Below are 27,881 nucleotides of genomic sequence, written 5' to 3' on the forward strand. Positions count from 1 at the left end.
TCCACCCCTCCTATCCTATAACCAACCAGGTGCGCCCCAGAGGCCAGTCCTGCTGCACCCAGTGCTGATGGTGGGGAAGGAGCAGGCACAAGAGGATGAAGAGAACAAAGGCATGATAGGCCCAGGAGAGGAGATGCAGAGGCAGCTGCCATGGGCCTGCCGCCAGTTGACAAAGGGAAAAAACAGGAAGAAGGAACAGAAGGATACAAAAAAAAAAGAAAGGGAGTAAGGGGACTCAGTCTCATTTGCTTGTAAACTGCTGAGGATTATGGATACTGAAATAAACACATCTACAGGCCTCAAACAACAGTGACAAACCAAGACTAGGCACCAAAAGCTTTTCCATATTTTACTACAGAGGTGCTTTCGATCTATTATGAGTTAATATGTAATTTGTAAACAGCTAATTCATATCCTACACGTACAAAATCATTTTTACAAAAATACTTTAAAAACTAGTAGATAATGTGTTCCCTGCTGGGCTATTCCTGGGAAGACATGTCTGGGCAGGTGACCCCCAGGACAGGGAGCAGCAGCAGTGACCGGCACAACTGTGGCTGCTTCTCCATCACTGTCCTCCTCCCAGCCATTCATCCTCAAGTTCACCGCATCTTGATTCTTCACCTCTCTCCTCTCTTCTGAGGCCTTCTTCCCACCTGGGGCCCAGCTCTTCAGAGGAGCGTGCAGGATAAATGAATAACAGGTAGACTTCTTCGTACCTTTCTACCACAGACGAGAACAATTCTGGTTCTCTGAGACATTCAGCAATCCTATTTCCTGTGGGCTTTCTTAGCCCAAACTTAAATATCCTTCAATCCAAGTTCTCAAGTAGCTAGGCTTCATGGTATTCTTTGAATAGTCCTTTTATACTCAGTCCTTCAAGTATCTGTATTACAAGATTTAACCCTCAGGGGGAAAACAACGAAGAAAGCTGTCTTCTTCCAATTGTTTTACATCCCATATTACTTGGAGCTCTGCTAAGAAAATACAAAAAGAAAAAGTTCAGCTCGATAATTAGCTGCAACAAGTTCTTAATGTGTGCTACTAGTCCGAAAATTATTGGTCTCTAGCCCAAAATTATTGCAATGAAATATTCAGTTCTTCCGAATGTGTCTAGTCCAAAATTACTGCAATAAAATATTCAGTTCTTCCGAATGTCACCAGAAGATCCAAGGTCACGTCATGCACCAGACCAGAAATCCACCGTGATGTTGGTATATAAAGGATTATAATCCACAGAGAGTAATTTATAAATACAACTAGTCAACCCATCTGTTCTCCAGACTTGTGACACCTGATGTAAGAGCTTCATCCTAAAGATAAAAAGAACAGTGTAAATGGTAATGCAAGAATTTAACATATATTTCCATTGCTTTTTGCCCTGCCCCCAAATTTGACAAAAACATCTTTGTCAATTATCGTACCATCTGGATTTCCTGCTGCAAAAAGTTAATTTTCCCCATCTAAAGTAACAGGACACCAATGATAGCCATGTGTTCACGTGTCAGACCTCATGTTAAGACCCTAGGGGCCCATGATGGAAAGAGTCAATGCACCCAGTCTACAGGACAGAAGGACGCACAAGTAACACGGACACAATGCAATACGCACCATCCATTGCTAACAGGTCCTTGGCTAAGCTTCAGGGTATCTATGAATCCTCCCATAGTGCTGTCTGTAGGCAGGAGGGTACACACCTCTCCTAAGAGTCTCAAACAAAATCAGGATATATGTAGAAGAGGATGAATGAAGCAGAGCCTGACTTCATGAAGGAGTCTGGGGAGGGGGCGCGGAGAAAGTAGACATGACTGAGGCTTAGGAGAAAGGTGCAGGAAAGGACAACCAGGCAGGGTCATCATCCCATGCAAGATGCAGAGACATGCAAAGCAGCAGGATGCGCTTCAAGAAGCAGCAGCAATTGCATGGCAGGAGCCCGGGGATGTGGGGAGTGGAGCAGGTGGTGAGCTGAATTGGTCTCTAGGAATTTGGGGTGAAGAGCAAAACGTTTTGGTGACAGTATCAATGTGGACAGAGATCAGAAACACAATGAGCTAAGTAAGGTCAGAGAAAAATAATACAGTATGATTTCACTTGTATGAAGTTGAAAAACATATAAAACTAAACAATCTTTTTTACAGGGATACACATCTCTGGAAAAACAACAACAACAACGACAACAACAACAAAGAAACAGCAGAAATAACGATCATTATCACAAGTAATAATCACAAAAATTCAGGAAAGTGTGACCTCTTGGGTTGGGGGAAGGAAATGGGTATGGGGGGGGTGGGTCACAGGTAACAAATATAATTTGGGTGGTGGGCACAGAAGTAGCTGTTTTGTTAAAGTTGCAGATTCTAACGCATGGGCTAAAAGCCTTTTTTTTTTTTAATTTTTATTTTTTTTTAATTTAAATCCAAGGCAGTTAACATATAGTGTAATAATGATTCCAGGAGAATTTAGTGATTCATCACTTATATACAACACCCAGTGCTCATCCTAACAAGTGCCCTCCTTAATGCCCACCACCCCTTTAGCCCACCCCCCACCCAACGCCCTGCCAACAACCTCAGCTTGTTCTCTGTTTTTAAGAGTCTCTTATGGTTTGTCTCTCTCTGTTTTCATATTATTTTTGCTCCCCTTATGTTCATCTGTTTTGTATCTTAAATTCCATATATGAATGAAATCATATTTGTCTTTCTCTGACTTATTTCACTTAGCATAATACACCCAAGTTCCATTAAAAGCCTTTTAATATTGTTTTAAAGTATAAGCTCTAACAAAGCCCTATAATATTTTAATACTGTTTTTTTAATGTTTATTATTTATTTTTGAGACAGAGACTGAGTGTAAGCGAGGGATGGACAGAGAGAGAGGAAGACACAGAATCCGAAGCAGGCTCCAGGCTCTGAGCTGTCAGCACAGAGCCCGACATGGGGCTTGAACCCACAAACCATGAGATCATGACCTGAGCTGCAGTCAGACGCTTAACTGACTAAGCCACCCAGTCACCCCTAATATTGTTTTAAAATGTAGAAGAAAATATCAGAACAAAGAACTGTAGATTCTTCAACTACAGTCCCATAAAGAACTGACTTATCTGTCAGGTTCCTGGGTGAAAAGTCTAATTCCTGGGGCAAGAAAAGTATATGGTAAGCCTAGAACAGCTCATCACATAGGAGCACAGGTAAGGGAGCTCTCAAAACTAGTGTAGTTATGTCAAAGGACTCAGGAGTCAGCCTGAAGAAGATTCCACTTGCCAACAATGAGATAAACTGAGCATTGAAAAGAATATTAACTACATCCTGAAGGATGCTAGGGAACATCAAGTCATCATTTTGAAAAATCAGCACTGATTCTTTCCCTTTATCTGCCTTTTCTATAAGAACCATACCTTGGCATACTCAAACAGATGAAGGCAAGGCCTTCTTTGCAGAAAAATCTAATAAATGCAGAAGGCATGATAGAATATCAGAATTTTATGATTCCCAATGGAATAATAAATATATTCAATGAGCACCGATGGCTGATAAAATCATCAGGTGAAAGACTGATGGGGAACCTGGATGGGACTGGTAGCACCTAAATCCACAGATCAATCTTAATATCACAAAGAACCAACAAGCCATCATATCTTCCAGTTGTGATACAAGAAGAGAGATGTGACATCATTGATGAAGTGTTCTAACCCTGAACAGTACTGCACTCTGTTCAAGCCTCCAGATCCAACTCCCAGCTTACAAGGGAATATAGAGGTCAGAGGCACATATGAAGTTATACCACCAGGATGCAAGTCACAAAATCCACAAGGTATAAAATTGCAGGAGACAAATGACCTGATTTGTTCAACAAATAAAATGCAGCAGGCAAAAGGTAGTAGAGAGGTAATCTACAGACTGAGAGATTTCAGAGAGATCATCCAAATGCAATGTGTGGATTGTGTCTAGATTCTGATGTGAATAAACCAACGGTTAAGGGAAAAAAAATTATGAGACGATCAAGGAAATCCAAACACTAAGTGGATATTTGATGATATTAAAGAAGTACTGTTAATTTCATTTGAGGTATACTGGTTTCATTTTAGGTATACTGGTTTCTTTAAGACTTCTTATATTTAAGGATACATACTGAAGTATTTACACAGGATATGCTGTGATATCAGATTTGCTTATAAATAATCTAGCGAGGGAGGAAGAAAAAGCAGGAGAAGGGAGAGAGGATGTGAGTTGGAACTGTCGCAGCTAGGAATGGGGCACATGAGGGTTCCATATACCACTCCCTCTACTTTTGTGTCTGTTTGAAAACTGCCTTAATAAAAAGCTTTGAACAAAAGAAACTGGCTCATCTGATTGAATTCAGCAGACCTCACTGACAGAAGAAACTAAGCAGGTAGCCTGCCAGCCATATGAATCCAGGACTTACCGTTCTATATTCACCTCATTGCCTCTGTCTCTAGTGTGGAAGATCATTGTATATTTACCCACATTAGGCATTGGTCGGATTATTTTCATTCTATGAAGCTCAACCCTAGAAGAATAATAGAAGTGTTTTTTTTAAAAAAGTCTATCCCACTTCATCTACCACTAGATACTTAAGAAGAATCATTTGCAAAAATTTACATATATGTACACACACACACACACACACACACACAGTCACACAGAGCTTGATTATTAGGATATTAGAATATTAAAATTAGGATATTAAAAAAAAGCAATCTTTTAACATCCGGCCTCAGGCAGCAAGTCTATAAAAGAATCACATTTAACCTTTATTATTGGGGTACAAAGGGGAGGTGTCAATTTATAGTTTGTCATTTTCTAAAACACCTCAGGAAACTTTTATGTTCAAGTCATTGGTTTATTCATAGTTATTAGTCAAGAACAACTCTGGAGACCATGATGTTCTTCTCAAATGAAAGCAAAACTGGGGTCTCCCCCCTGCCTTGAAGCTGAGGAGGATCAAGAAGATAGTGAAGTCACATAATACATGCAAGATTCTATTAGTCATCCCATCTGGACAGTGAAATGATTTGGGGAACATGAGGGATACTGTTTACCTCTAGTCCTTGCTACTCTTGCCCAGAAATCTATCAGGTGCCCTGTGTTTACTTCATAAGCCACAGCCACACAGGCTGCCAATGGGCCGGGCCTTAAAGTACTGATGCCCATCACTATGACCATTCCTATGGAGCCTGTGGTGAGGGAAATCCATTCTCTCCCGCCAGAAACATTCCCGAGACTCTCAGCCGAGACATGGGAGCAAGACCAACATGGAGCCCTGGCTCCTTCACACTAAAGCACTGGGGCAGTTCTGGCAGTCACACATCTATTACTTCAGAACCCCAGCTAAGAAATGTCCTTCAGAGGGGCACCTGGGTGGCTCAGTCGGTTGAGCATCCGACTTCGGCTCAGGTCATGATCTCACAGCTCATGAGTTCGAGCCCCAGGTTGGGCTCTGGGCTGACAGCTCAGAGCCTGGAGCCTGCTTCTGCTTCTGTCTCCCTCTCTCTCTGCCCCTAACCCACTCGCATTCTGTCTCTGTCTCTCTCAAAAATAAAGAAACATTAAAAAATAAAATAAAATAAAAAAGAAATGTCCTTTCTAAGAGGCAACAGTAGGAGGAAAGAGGGTCTCCCAGTAGCCCCAAAAGCCTTATTATTAGAAGTCTGAGGATACTCGCCTCAATTGAGGCTACTGAATACTTATTCTTGGGAGCTAGGGATAAGACTGGGTCACAAAACCCAAGTTTGGCAGGGAGGGGGGAGCTGAGAGAAGAGTCCAGACATACTCCCTTTGAGCCCCCAGAGCAGAAAGTAGTGCAAGAGAACCTGAGGGTAATGCCAGCAGCCCTGAGTCTGGCTGGGGTGTCAGGCCAGCAGTTGCTCCCAGTGTGGGGGGCTGGCTAATGCATAAGGGTGAAAGGGAATCTTGGTCTGATCCTGGGTGTGCCACTCCTCACAGGCTGTTGGCATTCTCTGCTCTGGAAATTGAGAACTGTGCCAGGATTCCCTGGTGTCTGGTCAAAAGCACAGGCTTATGGGAGTGTCTGGGTGGCTCAGTTGGTTAAGCATCAGACTTTGGCCTAGGTCATGATCTTGTAGTTCCCGAGTTCGAGCCCCGCATCAGGCTCTGAGCTGACAGCTGTTGCAGACTCTGTGTCTCCCTCTCTCTCTCTGCCCCTCCCCCACTCAGGGTCTGTCTCGCTCTCTCTCTCTCTCTCAAAACTAAATAAACATTAAAAAAAAAAAAAAAAAAGCTACAGGCTTACAATAGGCTCTCTGGTCACTTTCCTCAAATTGCAGTTTTGCAGAGTTCTGGACCCTGTCTCTGTAAGTAATACCCACCAAGTCCGCAGAAACCCCCATCGACACTTCTGGTCTCTAAACACCCGCGAGCCAGAAACAAACGACCCTCCATCATTTCTGAACTGCCAATGGTGAACGGCAATTTGGGCCATCCCGCCCTCCCCCTGCCCCCTGCCCCCTGCCCCCTTTTAAGCCGGACTCCACGGCCTTATGACCTGCTGGACTGGCATCTAGAGGAACTATCCACAAATGAGGGTTTCCAGAGCCACCACTGATAGACAGCAGAGCCCCATGAAGGGGACCTATCCCTGTTGTTCACCTGAGTCTGAGGTCATCGTCTTCGCCTCCCCATCCCCAGTAGTTGTTAGAGAATCCATTCACCTTGAAAAATTGCTCTCTGCTTAGGGCAGTAACACCCCCAAAATATCCGTTGTAACGTAACCTGGAGCAAAAGAGAGGAGAGAGAAGGTAACATTAGCACAAGGCCATCTGTTCTCCACACACTCTTCAGAAATCTCTATTTCAGGCCTGGCATTCTAGGAACGGTCTGAGGACCATGCACTTTCATCCATCCACTCCTACTTGACATCCACCTCCCCCAATGTTCCTGGCCTTCCCTGTCTGCCCTTCTTTCCTGTCGACGTAAGTGCTCACGTCCGCTCACTAAGCAAAGTGCTATCCACCTGTTACTGTGAATGTTTGTGTGTGGAGGTCTACAGAGGTACCTGTAAATGTGCAGCACGACATCAGGGTGAACAACAGATTTCATCTCACGTGCCAATCCAGTGAATAGTAATGGCTGCCAAAGGCATGGGGTTAAGGATTCTGAGGCAGCCTCCAGGTTCAGCATGAATGAATGCCATGATGAATATACTGTTTTTTTATTTTTACTTTTTTTTTTTTTTTTTTGGCGGGGGTCAGGTAGAGAGGACACAGCTCCTGCACACACTTTGTATGCAAACTCCACTTCTCTGCATGCAAATCTCCATCTCATTGTCTGCGTGGTGGAGAAGCCAAGGCACCTCAACAATCCTGAGGTTTCTGGCTTGGGTAACAAGGTAGATGATACAGTCTTTAAAAAAAAAAAAAATAGGGGGTGCCTGGGTGGCTCAGTTGGTTAAGCATCCGACTTTGGCTCAGGTCATGATCTCACGGTGTGTGGGTCCGAGCCCCGCATTGGGCTCTGTGCTGACAGCTCAAAGCCTGGAGCCTGCTTTGGGTTCTGTGTCTCCCTTTTTCTCTGCCCCTCCCCCACTTGTGCTCTGTCTCTCTGTCTCTCAAAAATAAATAGATGTAAAAAAAAAAAAGTTAAAAAAAAAAAAAGAGTACACAGAACAATAAGAGGAAGACAGTGAATTATGTTTTGGATAAGCTGAATTTGAGATACCCCTAGTGCTTTTGCTAGTGGGCAAAAGGATATAGGGTTCAAGTTCAAAAGAGAAGAGTGGCTACAGATACGGCTTTGGAACTAAGATGTCAAGAGGCAGTAGCTGAAGGGGCAGGAGTAGGAGACAAGGCCTGAAGACAACATAGTAGGTGATAAGAGAGTACAGAGTGGAGCTATGTGGATACGATAAGAAAAAGGGAAGGGAGAAGAGGTCAAGAAGGACCTTGAGAGGTCAGAGAGCACCTCCCAGTCATACGGACTCTTATGGATTATTGGCACACAAATTAGCATATCTGAGAAATAAAGATAACCCCTGAATATCACACTGTAACAATTCAGAAATGTAAATGAGGGCAGCTTAATAACTTTGATGTTACTAAATAAAAAGGTATGAATATATGGAGAATTTCTAACTTTAATTAACTTCACTTCAAAGTATTCCAGGACCAATTAAATATTTCTGCTTTGCAGAGCACCTGGGCAACTCAGTAGGTTAAGCATCCAACCCTTGATTTTGGCTCAGGTCATGGTCTCACATTTGTGAGATAGAGCCCCACATCGGGCTCTGTGCTATCAGCAGATAGCTAGGGATTCTGTCTCTCCCTCTGTCTCTTATCTCCCTCCCCCGCTTGCACTCTCTCTCTCTCTCAAAATAAATAAAAATAAACTTTAAAAAACAAACAAAAGGAAAGATCAATAAACACACAGGCATTGCTATCTAACAGGTGGAGTCAGTCCCAAAAGCCAATTTGTAATTCAGCTATTTCTATGTTCTGAGTATAGATGGGGAGGCCCTGTTTAACCCACAGGGGAATAGATTTACTTATAACCCCTCAACCTAAAATTCTAGAAAATGGTATTACAACAACCTAAAGTAAACAAAAGGAATGCAGGGCTCCGAAAGCAGCTGTTACTGGCCAAGACACCCACTGCAGTGACTTGAAGCCATGGCCACTGGACTCTGACAAGGGATTAAGGACCTGAGACCAGCAGCTTCATCAGGACATGGAGCAGCATCACTGCCCAGGCACAACCTGCCAAGCACCAACAATGGGTCACCAGAAGAGAACCAGCATCACTGATTTGGGAGTGATGTATTAAATAGCCACTATCCACTGTGTGCAAAACCGCTGGCTAGATGCTGTAACAGGTAGGCCCTACCCTCAAAGAGCTTATAGTCTAACACAAGAGGCAAACTTCATCAGCGTTCTGAGGAAGGAGATGCCGTGCATCAGGGGGCCAGCAGGTGGGTCTGGGAGGATTCAGATAGGTAGGAAAATGGGGAAACTCTTGGTGGTCAGAACTCCATGAGGAAAAGTGGAGAGAGACACAAAGGAGGGCTGTCTGGGAGCACCCAGAAAGCAGTGCAGATGCAGTGGGAGGTGCCGTAAGAAAGGTTTAAGGAACTCTTAGTTTCCCAGCTGTTTCTTAGATGGCTAACGTCTACGTGTTTATTGATCTTTGCTCTTGGTTTTTCTTCTTACCAGGAAAAGCTTAAATATTAAATTGGCCTTGGAACAGTTTTTTTTTTTTTTTAAAGGGCTGTAAGGCCCAACGGTAGGGAAAACATCGTCATAAAATAACAGTAGAGTCCTTGAAGAAAGCAGGCAGGTACCAAAGGAATTCTTGGCAGTAAAATTTCCCACAGGCTGGTCCAGGGCTTCATCACTGATCCATAGTCAGTAGGATAAATAAGATTTATATCTGGCCTCATCAGAGTCTGAGACAGGGCAAATTACTTCAAGTTCTTCCCTCTGCAGGGTAAAAACTTCTTGTACTTCTCCTCATGGGGCTGTGGTAACAATGATTAAAGCTAAAGTGCGTGGGGTTTTAAGCTCTGTGACTCAGTGAAACGTAGTGACCAGCAGGGAGAAGACACTTAGCTACCTTCAACCCCACCTGCCCTCCAGGCAAATAGAGGGGCTTTGCCCAAAGTAACAAAGGTAAGAAGTAGGTAAGCGGAGATAAGAGCAATTCCTACATTACTTGCATTCACCTCTCTCTGGCCCCAGAAGATGAGGCGGTTTACATGATTCATATAAAGAAGTAGAAAAATGTAAATAACAAACAACCAGGACCAGAGGAAAACTTAAATCAGAACAGAAGATTAACATGGGAAATATATTAGAACTCTGATCTACAGATAGATTCTTCTCTCAGCTTCTGAAAGAAAGCCATGGGTTTGGCTCAGAACTTCTTACATCCAGATCAGAAGAGAAGACACATTCAATCACCTGATTCCTATTAAGAAAACCCTGCCAGTTACTCAAAGACGACAAAGGCTCTCTGATATCTAGTTATAAAAGAAATGTCTGGCCAGTTACAAGAACAAATCAAAACATCAAGATTCATACAGGGGCTGTTTTTAGAGTAAGTAGCATCTGATTGTGGCACTGAAGTTTTGCTGAAAATTTATTTCCAGCAGAAAAGCCCAAGAATTCAGATTCTTGAGGTCTGGCTTAAAAAAAAAAATCTAGAATCCCAACAGAAAGCCTTTAAACAATCCCATGTAGCTACACTCTGAAATAAACAACGAAAACAATCTTGTGTGATTATAATGTCTTGTCACAGATGTTCAGAAAGAATTGGACCCTATGAAAGGGTCAAAGTACAGGTATTCTGTGTTATGTACACGGTGATAGCTTATTAATTTTACGCAGATGGTTGACATGCTTCTGAAAATGCCAAGGTACCCCGACATAATAAGCTGCTTTCTTCCATGCAGAGGTGGCTCTAGGAGACTAGAAAACAAAACGTCCAGGTAAGAATCAGGATATAATTCCTCAAAGGAAAAAAATCCTGTGATTCTCTTCCAGACCCCTCCCCTGCCCTCTGGCCCCACTATCCCTGCCTAATTCAGGAGCATGGCATCTCCTCTCCCAGCTTCTCCCCTCTGCCTCGCTCCACTCAATACACTAAAGGCCAGCAATGAGCTTTCTCCTGTCATTCTGCAGCTGTAACCATGGGTCAGATGCCCCCCAGTCCCTTCCACAGGAAATCCAACTTCCTCAGCAGACTGAACGAGGCCTGCAAAATCTGCCTACCCTCATCTCTTGCCTCTCCTCCCTCCACCATCCCAGACATTCATTTTCCAGCCCGAATGAACTACCTGCGTTTCCCCCCAAAACCACGCCATGTTCTCTCTTGCTTTCACGTCTTGGAAGCTGGGAAACTCCCACTGTTGCACAAGATGAAGGTGCCATGTTCTCTGGGGAAGAGCTTTAGACCCTTCCGTAAGTGTTTCTTAAAGACCTTGTGTGCTCACCCATTGTGGCTTATTCTAGGCATTTGTTTATATCCCAAGTGTACATGGGGCTTGGGTTCAAAGTCAGTAAGGCTGAACAGAAGCTATGTGTCTGCTCAGAGGTGGAGGGGATGGAAACGAAGATAGAAATGATGGTGTCTAAGCAATTCTCACAGTGGTTGTGAGAGTGAGGAACTTGTCCTGGGTGTCCTGCCCCTGAACAGACTATTCAGTGGATATGCCCTTCCCCACTCTCCCTCAGAACCCTGGGAAGATGTCACAGTCTGAAAAGAAGAGTCAGTTTCACAACAGAGGCCTAAACGTTGACCAAAGGGGCATGCTCTCGTTGCCTGCTAGAAGGGGAAGTCAGGGACACCTACTCAGTGTGGACTTGCTTGTGAAAGCTGCACCATGGGGGCGCCGTGGGCGGGGCTGGCCCTCATTTGCAATGCCTGGATTGCCTTCCCTATCCTGTTCTTTCCCTTCCTCTTTCATCCTCTGCCAGGGTTGGTATAATTCCTGTTTTGAACTCTAAGTGATACGTCCTGGACCATTTTTCCTGTTCTTTATTTTTCTATAATAGTCTGGACACTACGCCCCCCACAGCTTTGATGACAACAGAGCGAGTTTCTCCGCCTACGCAAGCCCTGGGCAGAGCCACCGTACCGCTTACCTGTACCCAGTGCTGTTCCGGCCAACCACCAGATGCTTGGGCTGCTCCTCACACTTATAAATGTTCAAGTCGTTCTCGGGGACCAGGTCCACATCGTGGAAAATAAAGCAGTCCCAGTTTTCATCCTTGAGAGCTTCTAGATAGCCCACATTCAAGAGTTTGGCTCGATTAAACTTTTTACTTCCAGCCTATAGATACAGAAATTAAAACTTGAAAAGCTCTGGAGATAAGGTTTCACACCATGCCTCTCTTCAGTTCAGAGGCAAGAGCTGGAATTATTCTTTCCAAAGCACAAGAATATACTTGTGACATGAAGATCTAACAGAGTAGATGTGATCATAAATGACCACTTGCTTGTGTGTTTGTTTTTTTTTCATATACATTTACATTCTAAAAGCTATAAACATGCCTTGAAATGGACAGTTGCTGTTTAATGCGTATAGAGTTTCAGTTTTGCAAGGTGAGTAATTTCTAGAGTGGTTACACAATACTGTGAATATACTTCACACTACTGAACTGTATGCTTAAAAACAGTTAAGATGCACTTTTAGTGACTGTGAACCTGGGGAGATTCCGGCAGGGCTCAGGGTGTCAGATTTCACTGTTCTCCCAGCCCATCAACCTTGCCTTGAAGCCCCTCAATAAAATGGTTTGATCCAAAAAAAAAAAAAAAGTTAAGATACTAAATTTCATGTATATTTCACCACAATTTTTTAAAAGGTCATACTTTTAAAATACAAATAAAAATAACTCAAAAAAAATTTTTTAAAAACATACATTTATTCCACATAAAACCATAAACATTCTTACATGGTAGTCATGCCAATTACCATCATTGCTTTACTGTTTAACTTCTAGCTAATCCAATCTTACCCTATGTAACAAATTTGCACTAAGCTTCTAAGAGACACAGCTTGCCAGAAAAACAAAAACAAAAAAACAAAAAAACAAGAAATCTGGACCTATAAACAGAAGTTATTTGGGTGAGGGGTGGCTCAGTCAGTTAAGCATCCAACTTCAGCTGAGGTCATGATCTCACGGTCTGTGAGTTCGAGCCCCACATCAGGCTCTGTGCTGACAGCTCCCGAGCCTGGAGCCGGCTTCAGATTCTTTGTCTCCTCTCTGCCCCTCCCCAGCTTACATTGTCTCTCTCACTCTCAAAAATAAACAAACATTAACATTTAATGGCAGAAGGTAATCCTCATAGTAACCTCATGGAAAGGGATTCATCACTGGGTAAGAAGAGAACACAATTCAAACAATAATATGAACAAAGCTATGTAGTATGAAAAAGATTTTACGGAATTAATTTTTTATGGCTATTTGGATCAAATTCCTTATGAATAAATTCCAGTTTAATAAACAGTTTATCATAACAGAAGTACAGGCAATTCTCAAGTTACCACAGTATTTTCCTGAAAAGAATAACAAAGCACACATATTTTTTCTAGTCACAAAATACTGTACATTGGGGGTTGGTGTCCTGAGTAAGGATGGAGAATGACTAACAATGTTAAAAAGAAAAATAAGCATAAACCAATAGTAAAATTTTGTTTCAAATCCTAAAAAATGGCCCCTGGTTATTAAAAAGTATACACTGCAGAACTGCATCTTCTGATTTGTCGAAAGTTGTCCTAAAACAAATACTGCTGGTTATAAAATGCAGTTAATGATTTTGAATATGAAGCATGCAGTTAATGATTTTGCATTCTTGTCATCTGTAAGGATTTGAGGGGAAATTATTTGGATGGTCTGGGACAATTTGGGGGAGCTAGACACGGATATTTAAGTGGATATCTTATTTTTTTTTTTCAATGAACATTAATACCAAATACAGGCATCTTTCATCAGCCACTCTACTTAGAGCTAAATTCTTCAAAAGCAGCCTACACTTATCACTTACTGTATACCTACTAAATTGTCCTCTGGAAGCCTAATACCTGAGTTGAGAAAGCGAAAACGAAACATAAAATGTTTTATATAATAAAAGTTATAGTCAGAAGGGAGGAAACAGTCCTAGAACTCCATGGCTATTAACCCAGTAATCTGTAGGATCCCCTGCCTAGATCCCCACTGAATAGCGATGCTCAATAATGAAAAATTCCAGCATCTCATCGTGCAGTGTATAGCAGCTGCAGGAGGAAATATAAGGTAAATCTCAGGAGAAAATCTTTGGGCAGTCATTGGCTAACACAGAAGGGCTCACACAGACAAAAATAAAACAAACCAGACTTCCTCCAGAGGTTCACATCAGAGGCAGTAAAATTCCCAGCACTTAGTCTGATTATTCCACACTCTGAGACAAGAATTTCCTTTACTCCTTTCATGGATAAATGAGGTAGGAGACCTTTTCTTTGGTGACAGTTTGGTGCTCCTTTTACCTAAGATACCCAGAGGGCCAAGTCCCTTGGTCTCTCCTCACAGAGAGGAGAACTGGGAGGGCAGAGCCTGGGTGTGCCCCCCACACTCACCTGGTGGATGACGTAGATGCCATAGTCCAGCTGCTGCCTCTGCAAGAAGGGATGGAGGTGTTCGAGCAGGTACAGCAGGTGTTTCTCTCGGTTCCGGTGTGGAATGAGGATGGCGACCCGCTGGGAAGCCTTACATTCCTCGGGGTGATACCGGCCTCTGTGCACTTTGGGATTTTTTGCCTCCACTTCTTCCAGAGTGAGATCTGGTTTGAAAACAAGCTTGTTTTGGCCCCCTACAATAAAAACAGGACACAGGAAAGAACAGTAGCTGTCTCATCAAGGGCTGATAGGGTTATATGAGCACTGACCTAAAGCCCTTAGAACACTGCCCAGCACACAGTGAGGACCATGAGTGTCAGCTTTTATTATTATTACTTTAAAGCCTCTTTTGGTCATGAACTATAACTAGAGTCATGTGACCCAGGGTATTTTCTGCAAAAGCAAGTAAATGACATATGAGAGCATTCTCTTGTGGTGGGGTAACCAACTCTGGGTCTGTGATTCATCCGTACAGAGGAGATACATCTGTCCCACTGACCATGGTCAAGAGCCAAGATCAGGGCTAGACTGAATAACTTCAAATTTGCTCAATCCCCTTTTCCTTCTCAAAATTAAAACTCAAGAGCATTCCATGGAATCAAGCTCATGGTCAAGGCCATTTTCCCATTCTTTCCATGAGCTCCTGGGAGCTATCCTAGCTCCCTGAAGGTAAAAAGCATGAAAGGAAATAGCAACTAGCCTCCTGCCTAACCCAGCAGTAACATGTATGTGCAACATCACAATTCTCCCATTGTGCATGGTAGCAGACATCCCAGTGGAGCATTTGCTCAGCGAGTCTGGACACAGCCTAACTGGATGAAACCCAGCGCCACCCATGGGAACCGACCTCATGCAAGGCTTTACAGATCAGGCTGAAGACACTGGCCCTCCTCCTCAATCTGAATTAACAGGGAATACTGACTGGTAAGAGAAGAGGCAGAGCTTTGGATAGAGAACTCAGCCACGCTTTTTTTTAACTCCATATATACTGGCCGGGCCATAACATCTCAAGATGCTTGCATGTTGTGCCGTCCTCTCCTGAACAAAGCAGTCACAGCTCCCTCCAATGTGTAAGTCACCACGCCTTGCTCCATGTGACCACTGCTGTCCTGGCCACAGCTGCTTAGACCAGGCTCCAGTGTCCGTGAAGTGGCTGAAAGACTCGGCCTAATGGCACCAAGGGCAAATAACTGCTTCCAGCCACCTACAGACAACAACCAGCCTCTAGGAAAGAGCCTTTCCTGAAGATGTGACACATGGAGTTGGCAGGCAGAAATGCCCTAAAAACAAACAGTAAGAAAGGGAGTGATGTGAAAGCAAGCTACCAGAGCTGCTGCCAGGCCGTAGAGCAGCCGGAAGATGATGATGTGGCTGTTGAGATGGCTTCCCATGTAGCCTATTATCAAGCCCCACCATGTGAGTTAACCCACGCCTCTATTCTTGGCCCCTGAAAGAGCCCCATGCGACAATTCTGATATAAGCTAGTCCCCTTGCTCACTTTCTCATTGTCTTAACTTTTCAGGTGCCCTACCCTTCTAGAGCCTGCTTCCATTCACTATTAGTCTCCCTACCACTCCCTTGGGATCTTCTCCAATTTTGTTTCTTCTTGGGTCACTAATGGCCCATGTTACTTCATCACTACTTTTGTCACCTTCTTAATCCAGGTACTTCCTCAGTATTATGTCATGGCCCATGTATTTTTATGAAAACTTTAATTGCTTCAATATGTTGTGAGGATTTTGAACAAGGGAGACAGTACAGTCAGATGTGCAGTTCAATGCCTCATTTTCCTATCTCAATTTGTGTAACTTGTGAGCAGAACAATTTCCCTCAGGTAATCAGGAGTGATATTTTGGCTGTTCCATGACTGAGTAAAGAGAAGCAGTATGCCAGTAGAAACACAGCACAAGGCTGTGATTCAGTGAGGAAAGAGAGTCTGCAGGTTTTCGTTCAGCTAAGAGCAAGAAGCTACCCCACGGGGGGCTACTTTAGTGTATGTACTTTTCTGAGACAGAAGGAATCTCAACTGGATTTTTGATGAACAGGAATCCACTAGGCAGACAGAGATTGAGGAAAGGCATTCTGGAAAGAGGAAACAGTATAAGGCTCAGAGGAGTATCTGGAGAACTACAAGTGCTTTGATGTTCTGGAGAATCAGAGGTCTCATATAATCCACAAAGATTCTAATATTGCTGTGGAGCTTTTCCTCTCTAATCAATGTGTTCCATAGAACCAATTTACCATTAACTTATTTATTATTATTATTTTTTTAATGTTTATTTACTTTTGAGAGAGAGAGAGAGGCAGAGTGCAAGCAGGGCAGAAAGAGAGAAAGACACAGAATCCCAAGCAGGCTCCAGGCTCTGAGCTGTCAGCACAGAGCCCAATGCCAGGCCTGCACCCACGAAACACGAGTTCATGACCTGAACTGAAGTTGGACGCTTAACCGACTGAGCCACCCAGGCACCCAAACCAATTTACTGTTAATTTAAACTGAAAGGCAAGACATCAAAGGGGAATCAGAACATACAATATATTTAAGAAATAAACACTAAAGATGACATTGAAAAACCTACTCAGTCCTGTCCCTTGACTGCATACTTCTGGCCATGGGAATGCTAACAGATGTGACATGAGTGGATTTTTCCACCTGTGCTCTTATGTCCTGTGGATGCCAGGAGAAGGACATCCTCAGGCGAGCTCATTGGTCTCAGGTGGAAAAGGTAAGACATATGGAGCAGAGCCACCAGCCTAAATCAATGCACCCCCCAGTTCATCTGGCAGACTTGTGAACGAAATACATGCCTGTGGATGTGAGACTTCTGTGGCTTGACAATAAAATTGGGTATGCTCGTATAATGGAAAACTATACATCAGCAATATAGACACATCTCACAAACATACTGTTGAACAACAAAAGCCAGACACAAAAGATTACACATCGTGTTTCTAATTATGTAAAGCTTAAAAACAGGAAAAATCTAAAGGATGGTGTTAGAATCTTGAAGTAAGGGTCATGACTGAAAGAAGCACGAGAACTCCCAGGGTTCCAGAAGGATTCCAGTTCTTTTTTTTTTTTTCATTTTTTTTTTTTTTAACGTTTATTTATTTTTGAGACAGAGAGAGACAGAGCATGAACAGGGGAGGGGCAGAGAGAGAGGGAGACACAGAATCGGAAGCAGGCTCCAGGCTCTGAGCCATCAGCCCAGAGCCCGACGCGGGGCTCGAACTCACGGACCGCGAGATCGTGACCTGAGCTGAAGTCGGACGCCCAACCGACTGAGCCATCCAGGCGCCCCAGGATTCCAGTTCTTAATGTAACATACTGATGACACAGGTATATTCATTTTGTGAAACTTAACCAAGTTGTACACTTCTGATTTTTATGCTTTTCTGTATCTATAAATGTGATATTTAATTAATAAGTTTACATAGCACTTGAAAAAAAGAAAAAAAAAAACTTACTGAGGTATGGAGACACAGAAGGGCAGTTGTTGAGGTCTGCTTCTTTCATGGATGCTTCCTGAGTCAGAGTTTTTCCCTTCCCCCAGACTAGGACCTTGTTGAAATTGGCCATGAAATCCTTTGCTTTAGGAATCTCTTGAATAGCACCCACAAAGTAGTTACTGGTGGCCCACCCAAGCACTGTCAGGCATAAGAGAAAAAGCAACAGTAACCGGAACTTGTAGGAAAGGTGGAAAGTCACGAAGAAGCCCATGTCTGTTATTACGTGAGGATTATGTCTCTCTCCGCTTCACTGCAGGGGAAGCTTCGAGTTCAACTCTTGTAATCTGATGGCAAACTTGGTGACAACTGAAGATGCAATGCCTGCTTTTGTTCAGTAATTCCGCTCCAACAATCTCTGGAAGGCAATCACAAAGACATGTTGTTTCACATGGAAATCCTATCCTGAATGATTCACATCAGTGCAAACTGAAAATCTATTCCCAGTGGATCTTGACTAACAGGAATGGGAATTCTCCAATGAGGGGTTTGAGATCAGAAAATCGGATTTCAGAGGTCGAAGGTTCCAACCAACTATACATCCCAGGAGTTACCACCCAGGCTGTCTGTCACCCAAGAGGAAAAGGCATTTCCAGATGTCACACAGGAGGAGAGGGCAAAGAGGAAGCTGTGAAAGCCTCCTCAGTACTGAGTCGGGCACGACCCAAAATACAGCTCCCCAATTTTTTCTTTAGTGGCCCCTTCCTAGCACAGCTTTAATAGACGGTTAGCAACATGTAAAAATCTTGTATTTTGACTCAAAGAGAAAATAAGGAGAAAGACAAAAGCTCTTCTCTGTGACAGCTAGAAAAACACGTTCCTCAACAACAGGCATTAAAGTCCAGGATGTTGCAGCTATAAATGTTACATTCACAACGAGGCACTGGCACAGGGCACATCCCAACAGGTGAGGGTGAGGGCAAGAAACATAAGAGAAGGCCAAGACAGGAGCTCAGTAATCTGTAAGACTAACAGGTGGAACTACAGTGCAGTGTTTAAGATCAGTGGTTTGGATTTAGGCAGAAACTACAGCTCCACCACGTATCAGCCATGACACCTCAAGTCAGTCACTTGACTAACTTCAGTCTCTTTACCTGTAAAATCGGGATAAAAACAGTACCTCCCTGGAGAGGTTACTGTATGACTGAACAGCCTAATGTATTAATACATAAAGTGTAGCCCATGCCTGACGCACAGCGAGCACCAACTACGTGCTGACCACCACTGTTGTTATTGTCCTGTTACTTACATAAAGTGACTCTAAGGATGGCCAACAGGTGGGCACACTGGTGGCTGCCCCAAGCACCACTCTATCATACTGTATTTCTCACTGCCAGCTGATGAACTGCCATTCTTCACGAGCATGTGGTGGAATAGCGTGAACTCACTTCTGAAAGGTCACTATCCTCTCAGTTCTTGACAAAAATCCAGTTTCTGAAGCCACAAAGCTGATGGCCCACTCTGGACCATGTGAACATATTAAGGTGATGAAGGCTACTTGGCAAGTCCCCCAAGGACACAGCCAGCAATCCCCCCCGCCACATGTTCTCTGCATTGCCAAAACCACATCTGCCCTCAAATTCTAAGTGTGCTATCAGAAGGGGATAGAAAATGCTAAAGCCACAGCAGCGATAATCTCCACAGCCAAACATGCCCTCAGTTAAATGGATAGTTAAATGGAGACCAAAATATTTTCTGTGCCAAGTAATAACATGAAAACAAGTATGATCAAATCTTAAATAAAAGAAAAACAGAAATAAACTGTACATGTGTATGATACTACTCAAACTACAGAAATAAAACTCCAGAGAGAAATATTAGCCAAAAGCTAACGAGAACTGCATGAAGAGTAGGGATTAGCCAAGGGTACTTTTTTCTATTTTTGGAATTTTGTATGATATACTTCTGCCCTTTTATAGTGAAAATTTAGTTGTTGAGTTTTGTCCGTTTTTTAAAATTAGACATAGGGATCCCTAGGTGGTAATTCAATGTGAAAAATAAAAACAAAACAATCTTAGCACCTCTTGAGATAGTCCCCTAGTTACTAAAGGGTAGGATTCCAAAAATTTAGCTCTAGGCTAGTTTGAAGGAAACCTAGAAAGCATTTCTCTGTAGATTCAACGTTATAAATGAAGATTAGATTCCTGAGTCAAGCCACAAATGAGATTTGACTCAGGAAGCAACTAAACACTATGGCCTGTGTTTAGGGTCTTGTGAAGGCATCATAAGAAATGATGCCGAAGGCAGTAATAACAGCTAATAAGAGTGATTGATTTGTGCATCTACTCTATGGCACGCGCTGAAGTGAAATCATTTGTATTAACTTACTTCGCCTCTCAACTTTGCAAGGTAAGAATCACTAGTCTCATTTTATAGAGGGGAAAAATAAAGGGAGATTAAGGAACGTGCCCTCGACCACACAATTAGTAAGTGGTGGAGCTGGGGTCTGAACCCACAAGGCCAGGCCCAAAGCCTACCTCTGACACACCCTTCACATAGGCATTTCGATCTCTTTCCTCATCTAGGTACCTGGGTGCACCCAACACAAACCCTTAGAATATGCAGAATTCCCTTTGGCAGCCCCTCTCTCTGTCAGCCTCCTGTCCCTTTCCTTGGGACTGTGTTGGCATGGCTTTCTGTATCTGTTAAGTCTACAGGTTCCTGGGGCCAATCAGACAACATTTGGGGACTCAACTATACGAGGCTTAACTGCTAGAATTGGCAATAGTGGTTTTTTAAAGTTTTGGTTTTTTTTTAAATTCCAGTGAACATACTGTGTAATATTAGTTTCAGGTATACAATACAGCGATTCAACACTTCCATCTCAATCTTGGAAAGTTTAGACTGAGAACACTGCTCTTCTAAAAGCTGCTTATGGAGGGATAGCCCCCTGACAAGCCAAGAGATTTCTGATCACAGAGGTACTATAGTGTTAGAAGCAGAAACGAGCAGAAAGCACACAAGTCTAGCACCCCCTCCTCTTACAGAGGGAGGAAGAGTGGTTTAGAGAGATTTATTTTTTTTATTTTTTATTTTTTTTTAACATTTATTTATTTTTGAGACACAGAGAAAGAGAGAGAGAGCATGAACAGGGGAGGGTCAGAGAAAGAGGGAGACACAGAATCCGAAACAGGCTCCAGGCCCTGAGCTGTCAGCACAGAGACCGACGCGGGGCTCGAACCCACGGACCGCGAGATCATGACCTGAGCCGAAGTCGGACGCTTAACTGACTGAGCCACCCAGGTGCCCCTGGTTTAGAGAGATTTAAAACCTACCCAAGCAGTGGCAAGCTGGGAATAATCGCAAACTAACATAGCTAAACTGCAGCCTACAGAATTTGTCCAAAGATAAATTTATTACAAAAGCAAGGAACCATTCTTAATGATTACTTCATAATTAGCCCTTCACTGCTAACTCCATTTCTTAAGACATCGATCTAGTTAAAAATAATCACTTCCCCTTTTTCCCAAGCCTTAGTGCTATCCTCAAACCAACTGTACAGGGAGCCAGCACGAAGGAAGCTCAAGTGTGAGGTCTCCTTGGCACCTGGGAGTAAACATCTGAGGTGTGAAGGGTCTCTAACACTGGTCCAAAGATCTTTCAAGAGAGATCTCCTGCCCACCCTGCTTATCAGCTGAGTGACTGAGGGCAACCCCTCTCAACAACTTTATCAAGCTATTAAACATAAAGATATATATGTACTTATCTTAAAAGGTTGCTATAAGAATTTAACGAGATGTTGCACCCAAACACACCTGGTACATTCCCAGGAATGTAATAGTTATCAATCAAATCTATTTACCAATGTGATTTATGCTCAAATTTTATCAGGGTGCCAAGCAACATAATGTTAAATTTGGAATTACATTATGAAGTCCAGATAATTTTCCATTTCTCTGTAATTTATTTTTCTTTTAATCTTTTTTAACGTTTATTTATTATTGAGAGACAGAGAGTGAGCATGGAAGGAGCAGAGAGAAGGAGAGACACAGAATCTGAAGCAGGCTCCAGGCTCTGAGCTGTCAGCACAGAGCCTGACTTGGGGCTCGAACTCACAAACCGCGAGATCATGACCTGAGCTAAAGTCAGACGCTCAACCGACTGAGCCACCCAGCACCCCTATTTTTCTTTTAATGGGTAATATATTACCTTTATGATTTAAACAAATCATGATTTTTAAAAGCAAGTTCTTTCTAGGGCAAGTAACTCTAGGTTAATGTTTAGGGAACTGTCATTAGACTGGACTTATTTATAATAACATTAAGTAATTGACAGACCTTGAACCTACCCTTGAAAAGTTTCCTTTTTCAATCAAAAAACAGACAGGAAAATCATGACTGTAGGCAATAAATTCAGGTAACGTGAAAGAAGTTATTTTAGGGCAAGACTGTAGAAGTCTGTCTTATAGTTCAAAATGATGAGGCTTTCAAAACTGGTTTTTCCTCCCTCTCAATTCAACCAGTCTTTTCTGAGCATCAGCTATTTTCAGGCATAGTGCTAGGCACTAAGGGGAGAAAAGAGAATTAAGGTATAGTCCTTGCACTTAGAGTTTATTTCAATCCTTTCTTAAATTTCAATGAGTCTTTTGTTTTAAAATATGCCAGCCCCACCCCTGAAAATGGAGGAATAGATGAAATAAGACTGACAAAATACTGAGATGTATTGAATTAGCTGATAGGTACCCAAGGGTTCATTTTGCTTTCCTCTCTACTTTTGTGTATGCTTGAACTTTTCCATAATAATGAAAGAAAAAATCTGGCAAGGAAGATAAGCTATAACTAAAGATAAATCAGCATTTATGCTAGGTATCATTTTTGGAGAATCTCTACACATACACATCTGTGTACCACAGGGGATGGAGGGAGAATACTAGGTGCAGTCCACAAATATTTACTAAACATTAATGCACCAGAAGAAAGGGTGTGGTCTTCATTTAGCTGCCAAGAGTGCCAAGTCAGAGTTCTAAACCCAGCTGTTTTCCAAACCCATCTGGTCGTCCTTTAAGCACAGAGCCTCTCAGGGCACGGCCCCAGGCACATGATCCTACTCCCATAGGCCTCTCTGGAGCAGCAGCAGGGGAAAGGCTGGTATTATGCTACTCGTTTTACTCTTGCAGAGTTCCTGAGAGCTGAGTGTCTGCACACATGTTGTCCTACCTTCTTTGGGCCTCTGGTATTCGTTCTTCTATTTATAGCTCCCTTACCTGGCTGCTAAGTGATCGCTGCCCAGACCCTGAAGAAGCAATGATTCCTTGGGTTGGGGGTAAGGATGGGATAGAAATGATGACAGCCACTTACAAGCACAAGCCATTTAAACTCAGAGCCTGAGCCCCTAATTGTAAGCTCCAAAATTGTAAGCATTTAAGCAAGAAAATGATGATGGCATTGCATGTTAACCCACAGAATACAATGAAGAGTCCACAGTGATACAAATGACCAAATAAACAAATGGGAGGAAAAAGGGCAGCTCTTTCTTATAGGAAACTCTCAATTAATAAGGAAGCAGGAGGTAGAAAAAAATCACTAGGCAAACACCACTGCAACAATTGTTGCAGACAAGATCCATCAATGAGAATTAAAATTAGTGGATGAAAGGTTGAGGATAAACAGAGTTTGCATAGTCTCAAGTATCTCCCCCAAGATAATTATTAGTTGCAAAGGGAAAGACAATAACTTCACAGCAGAGTAACACAGATTTCACCCTAAGTGATCAGGTTTAGTATCATCAGTGTTAAGACCTATCAACCTCATGAATTAGTGATATATTGAACTCCACAAAATAACCAGTACTCTCCAAAAGGGTCAAAATAATGAAGGACAAGGAAAAACTGAGAAACTATCTCAGATGGAAAAGACAAAGGAGAAATAACTAAATGCAATGTAGATCCTGGATAGACTATGGGAACAACAACAAAAAATTACTAGCAGGAAAATTGATGAAATCCAAATAAAATCTGTAGTCTAGTTAATAGTACTGATAATTGAACCATGGTTATGTAATGGTCTAATATTAGGGGAGGTTGAGTGATTTCTCTGTACCATTTTTGCAACTCCTCTCTAAGTCTAAAATTAATTAAAAATTAAAAGTTAAAATTTTAAGTCAGAGACTGAGCAAAACCCAAGTCAATATACAGCAGTTAACTTAATTCTCAAAGAGAACCATTGTTTTTTGTATTCCTGGACCTCAAAATGACCTGACACATAGCAGGTGCTGAATTTGGTAAATAATCAGTGACCTTCTAGAGTATACTAGTTGAAATACATAAGGACATACCATAATCCCAGGCTACTACTAAAAATAGATGAGAAGGCAGGAGGAGAAGGAAAAATAAAGATTAATAAAGAAGAGAAAAAATTAAGTGGGTCTCAAATTCCATTTGGGGAACGTTTTAAAAACTGAAAAAGGCTCACCCCCATGCTGGCTCCCCTCAGGTAACTAACACCAACACTCTTCTAAGAGTAATGAGCCCCATCTCTAATAAATGGCACTTCCTCTCGGTCATGCCCACCGCCTTCTGCTCCTCTGCCATTGAGTATTCAAAAGCAGTGCCTCTCTCACCTGATTCTGAAAGGAATTGCTGCTTAGACCATCCCTTCCATCCGGAATTCACAGAGCACACAGGAGCAGTGTCTCACACTCTAGGCAAGAGCTTCCCGATGGTCCTGCAATAACTGTTTCACGGTAAGAGTCACCACAAAACAATCAGGAAACAAGCAGTAAATTTAACTAGCAAAGGACTGACGCTGTTTTATATAGTAAATGTTATACAGCATAACAGAGTCTGTAAGAATTTCTGATGGGGGCTTTGAATGGAGATTCATTGTGTATGTCTGTGTCAAGTTCAGGTATCCCAGAGAACCCTGCAGGGGGGTCAGTCAGAGTTCCCTTTCTGTAGTCCTTAGGGGCACACCAATGAGAAGGTTTGAGAAGGCCTAAGGTAGTGGAAAAAACAAAGGCTCTGAAGTCACAAAGAGCTGAGTTCAAATCCTGTTACCAGATGCATGAATGGCTTTCGGCAAGTGACCTAAATTTCTGAGTCTGTTTTGCTATTTATTTAAAAAGCATGTTTCATACATGGTTCCAAGAATGCCTCTTACCAAATATGGCGGGGAATGTTAAAATTGAAGATTGCTGGGCCCTACTCCAGAGCTAATGGGTCAGAACAGCTGGGCCTGGGACTCAGGAAAATGATTTTTTTTTTTTAATTCAAAAATTGTTTTAATGTTTATTTTTGAGAGAGAGAGAGAGAGAGAGAGGGCGCATGCACAAGTTGGGGAGGGGCAGAGAGAGAGAGTGGGAGACACAGAACATGAAGCAGGCTCCAGGCTCTGAGCTGTCAGCACAGAGCCCAATGCTTGGCTTGAACCACGGACCACGAGATCATGACCTGAGCCAAAGTCAGCCGCTTAATTAACCGACTAAGCCACCCAGCCCCCGGGAAAATGAATTTTTAACAAGTTCCCCAAGTGACTCTTCTACCCATTAAAATTTGAGAACCACTGAAATAAGAGAATGAACCTAGAAGGCAATAGATCCTTTACAAATGTTAATTTTCCTTCTAGTGAGGAAAAGTAGTGAGAAGATACGTGAAAATGAGATTTTAAAATGCATTCGAATAGCTTTTAACTCCATCACTTAATTTATTCTAAGGAAATAATCAGAAAGGCAGACCACAATATTCAAGCCAACATTATAAAAATAAACAAAAATTGAAAAGAATCAGAATGTTAACGATATAGAGCTGATTTAATTAATTATGGTAACTCCATATGCCAGAACATATGCTTTTATAAAAAGGTGTTTAAAAAACTTAACTACATGCGAAGGTGCTCATGATAGCAAACTGGAAAAAAAAACCAGAATATAAAAATGTACACAGAATACAATTCCAGTTATTCTCTAAATGTATGGTGTGCATTTATGTCTTTTACATATATATATATATATATATATATACACACACACACATACACACATATATGTGTGTATGTGTGTGTGTGTTTGTGTCAGAAAGAATGACTGGTGGTTGTATGTTAATTATAGGATTTGGGAAATTGTTTTTTCCCATATGTTCTAATTGTTCTAAAGTGGGGTTTTTGTGGGGCGCCTAGGTGGCTCAGTCGGCTAAGTGTCCAACTTGGGCTCAGGTCATGACTCACAGTTCAAACCCTGCATCAGGCTCTGTGCTGACAGCTTGGAGCCTGGAGCCTGTTTCAGATTCTCTGTCTCCCGTTCTCTCTTTCCCTCCCCCATTCATGCTCTCTCCCTCCAAAATAAATAAATAAATAAACAAACATCAAAAACTTAAAAAATAAATTAAGTGGGGTTTTTGTGATCAGAAACGTTTTTTTTTCTAATACAATGACTATATAGATTTCCTTCAAAATACATTAAAATTTATAGGTAACACAATAGATAGTTGTACAAGATACAAGACTGTAACCTTCAGCTCTGTAAGTTTGGCAGCATTCACATAACTTTTAAGGAAATCTGTTCTAAAGAGGCCCCAACAAGCCCAAATCTGAAAGAAAAACTCAGAGGCTGTCAATAATTCTCAGTGCCACAAGAAAATCCTGTGATCTCTGTTTGAAATTCCTATCCCTAGGCTCTACTCCCAGAGATTTTTATTTCAAAGGTCTAAGTGAGGTCAGAGCATCCATATTCCATATTTTCAATAGGAACTTAGGTATGTTTGAGAAACCACTGTCCCTTGACGACTTAAAAAAGAGAACAAACCCGCCACTGACTTGCTTTTGATGTTTCCACTCTGAATAAAAGATCTTCAAAGAAATGATTAGCGCTCAAATCATTTGCATGCATCTCTGGAAAAAGCACCCATTATTATTAGCTCAGTTTAAAGTAGATACTAAACACTTATTTGATGTGGCACATAAAACACAATATCAGAGCTAGTTTTACTGCCCCCCCCAAGATTATGTGGTCAAACAGGTCAATATTTCTAACAGATGTTTCTAACCTGATCAAGGCATAGATCTTCTCTCCCAATAATGCACAAAGACAGGAACCTGAACATTTTTGCAATTTCGTGGAGGTTAAAGGCCAACCAGAAAATAAAATTCCAAAAAGATAAACTATGGTCCAATCAAGCATTATCTCCTCGCCCTAGAGTCACATTCCAGAACTCCTGCCCAGCCCTCCGGCCTAGGATAGCCTTCTCCCCCTCTTTTTAAGCCCAGTCTCTTAGCCTGGACCCTGAATAATACTGATGCCTGGACTTTCTTGCATCCCTAACATGTTACCTTCCTTTAAATTAAAAAAAATGAGAAATTAAAACACACACACACACACACACACACACACACACACACACCTCTCCTGAACCCTCAAATTACTATCTTCTTGTTCCTCCTTTTGATCACCAAAGGGCTGCAAAGCGCTTCCTGAGCCCTGGCCACCTCCACGTCCCCATCCCTCTCCCACTCTTGAACACTATGCAACCCAGCGCACACCCACTTTGTAACTGCTCTCCAAGGCTAGCAATCCAAAGGCCTTTTCTCAGTCCCAATCCTCCTAGACTTTTCTACTCTTTTCAAACTAGAGACAGCCTTTATCTTCTAATGGAAGCCGATCAACAGACACTGATCGACAGACGGGGGATGGCCTCAGAGCCCACTCCGGGCAGGCGTCTCTGAAGTACTTTAAAAGCCAGGTGACTCTCACAACTCTCCGGCGCCAGCAGGCCGCAGGCTGGGATCAGCTGATCGGTTTCCTAGGAGAAACCCTGGGAGAGAGGGCTCTAAGGAGGAAGGGGCTTTCTCACGTTGATGTGCCCGCGGGGAAAGAGGTGCTGGGGGACGACCCCAGATTCGTGAGACCACCCCTGAACCTCTCCCTACCTGGCAGCATCTGGCCCGGCTTCCCCGCCGGCAGAAGAGGGAGCGCCGCGGAGGTGCTCGCACCTGAGCCGGTGCCTCCCGCCAGGCTCGGCCTCCGCAGGCCCCCTGGCCGACCTCACCGCTCGGACTCGGGCAGGACCGCCCCACCGAGCCAGGCCGCGCCGCTGCGCTGCGTCCGCCCCACCGCGCGCCCAGACCCAAATTGGTACCCACCCCGGTGCGCCCCACGGCGGTGCCCACCAGGAGCCCGCCGCCGCCCTCCGCACCGGACTGCGCGTCCCGGGCGCCTGCGGAGCCAAGGCCCGGCGCACTCACCGTAGACGCGGCCCCGGCCAGCACCGCCGGGAGAAGGGAGGAGGCATGAGGGCCCATGGGGACCGCCCCCGCCACCCCAGAGGA

The 27,881-nt window shown here is 43.0% G+C and overlaps 1 protein-coding gene across 8 annotated transcripts; it reads right to left on the reverse strand.

Moving 5' to 3' along the window:
• Positions 1-335: 335 nt before the first annotated feature.
• B4GALT4 (beta-1,4-galactosyltransferase 4) lies at positions 336-27,881 on the reverse strand. Of its 8 annotated transcripts, none has more exons than XM_053903387.1 (9): positions 27,798-27,852; positions 24,184-24,296; positions 17,587-17,983; positions 14,083-14,315; positions 11,612-11,799; positions 6,627-6,749; positions 4,423-4,527; positions 1,612-1,710; positions 336-1,313 (listed from the first exon to the last, which is right to left on the reverse strand). In XM_053903387.1, the coding sequence occupies exons 3-9, from the start codon at positions 17,837-17,839 to the stop codon at positions 1,181-1,183; spliced, it is 1,134 nt and encodes a 377-aa protein (XP_053759362.1). In that variant the 5' UTR covers positions 17,840-17,983; positions 24,184-24,296; positions 27,798-27,852; the 3' UTR covers positions 336-1,180. The 8 variants fall into 8 exon arrangements, with proteins under 8 accessions (XP_053759362.1, XP_019303993.2, XP_053759365.1 ...); XM_053903392.1 differs by having other exon boundaries at positions 1,201-1,313; positions 1,612-1,702; positions 27,798-27,848; XM_019448448.2 differs by lacking the exon at positions 24,184-24,296 and having other exon boundaries at positions 27,798-27,881.

Source organism: Panthera pardus, unplaced genomic scaffold (genome assembly GCF_024362965.1).
Source record: "Panthera pardus isolate Hobbes unplaced genomic scaffold, ASM2436296v1 HiC_scaffold_16, whole genome shotgun sequence".
Lineage (NCBI taxonomy): Eukaryota > Metazoa > Chordata > Mammalia > Carnivora > Felidae > Panthera > Panthera pardus.

Coding starts and splice junctions, on each gene's coding strand:
- B4GALT4 (XM_019448448.2), bottom strand. CDS start 17,839: ATGGGCTTCTTCGTGACTTTCCACCTTTCCTACAAGTTCCGGTTACTG. Junction 4,528..6,626: donor GACGATGACCTCAGACTCAG/GTGAACAACAGG, acceptor TTATTCTTCTAG/GGTTGAGCTTCATAGAATGA. Junction 1,314..1,611: donor GGACCTGTTAGCAATGGATG/GTGCGTATTGCA, acceptor TTTTATCTTTAG/GATGAAGCTCTTACATCAGG.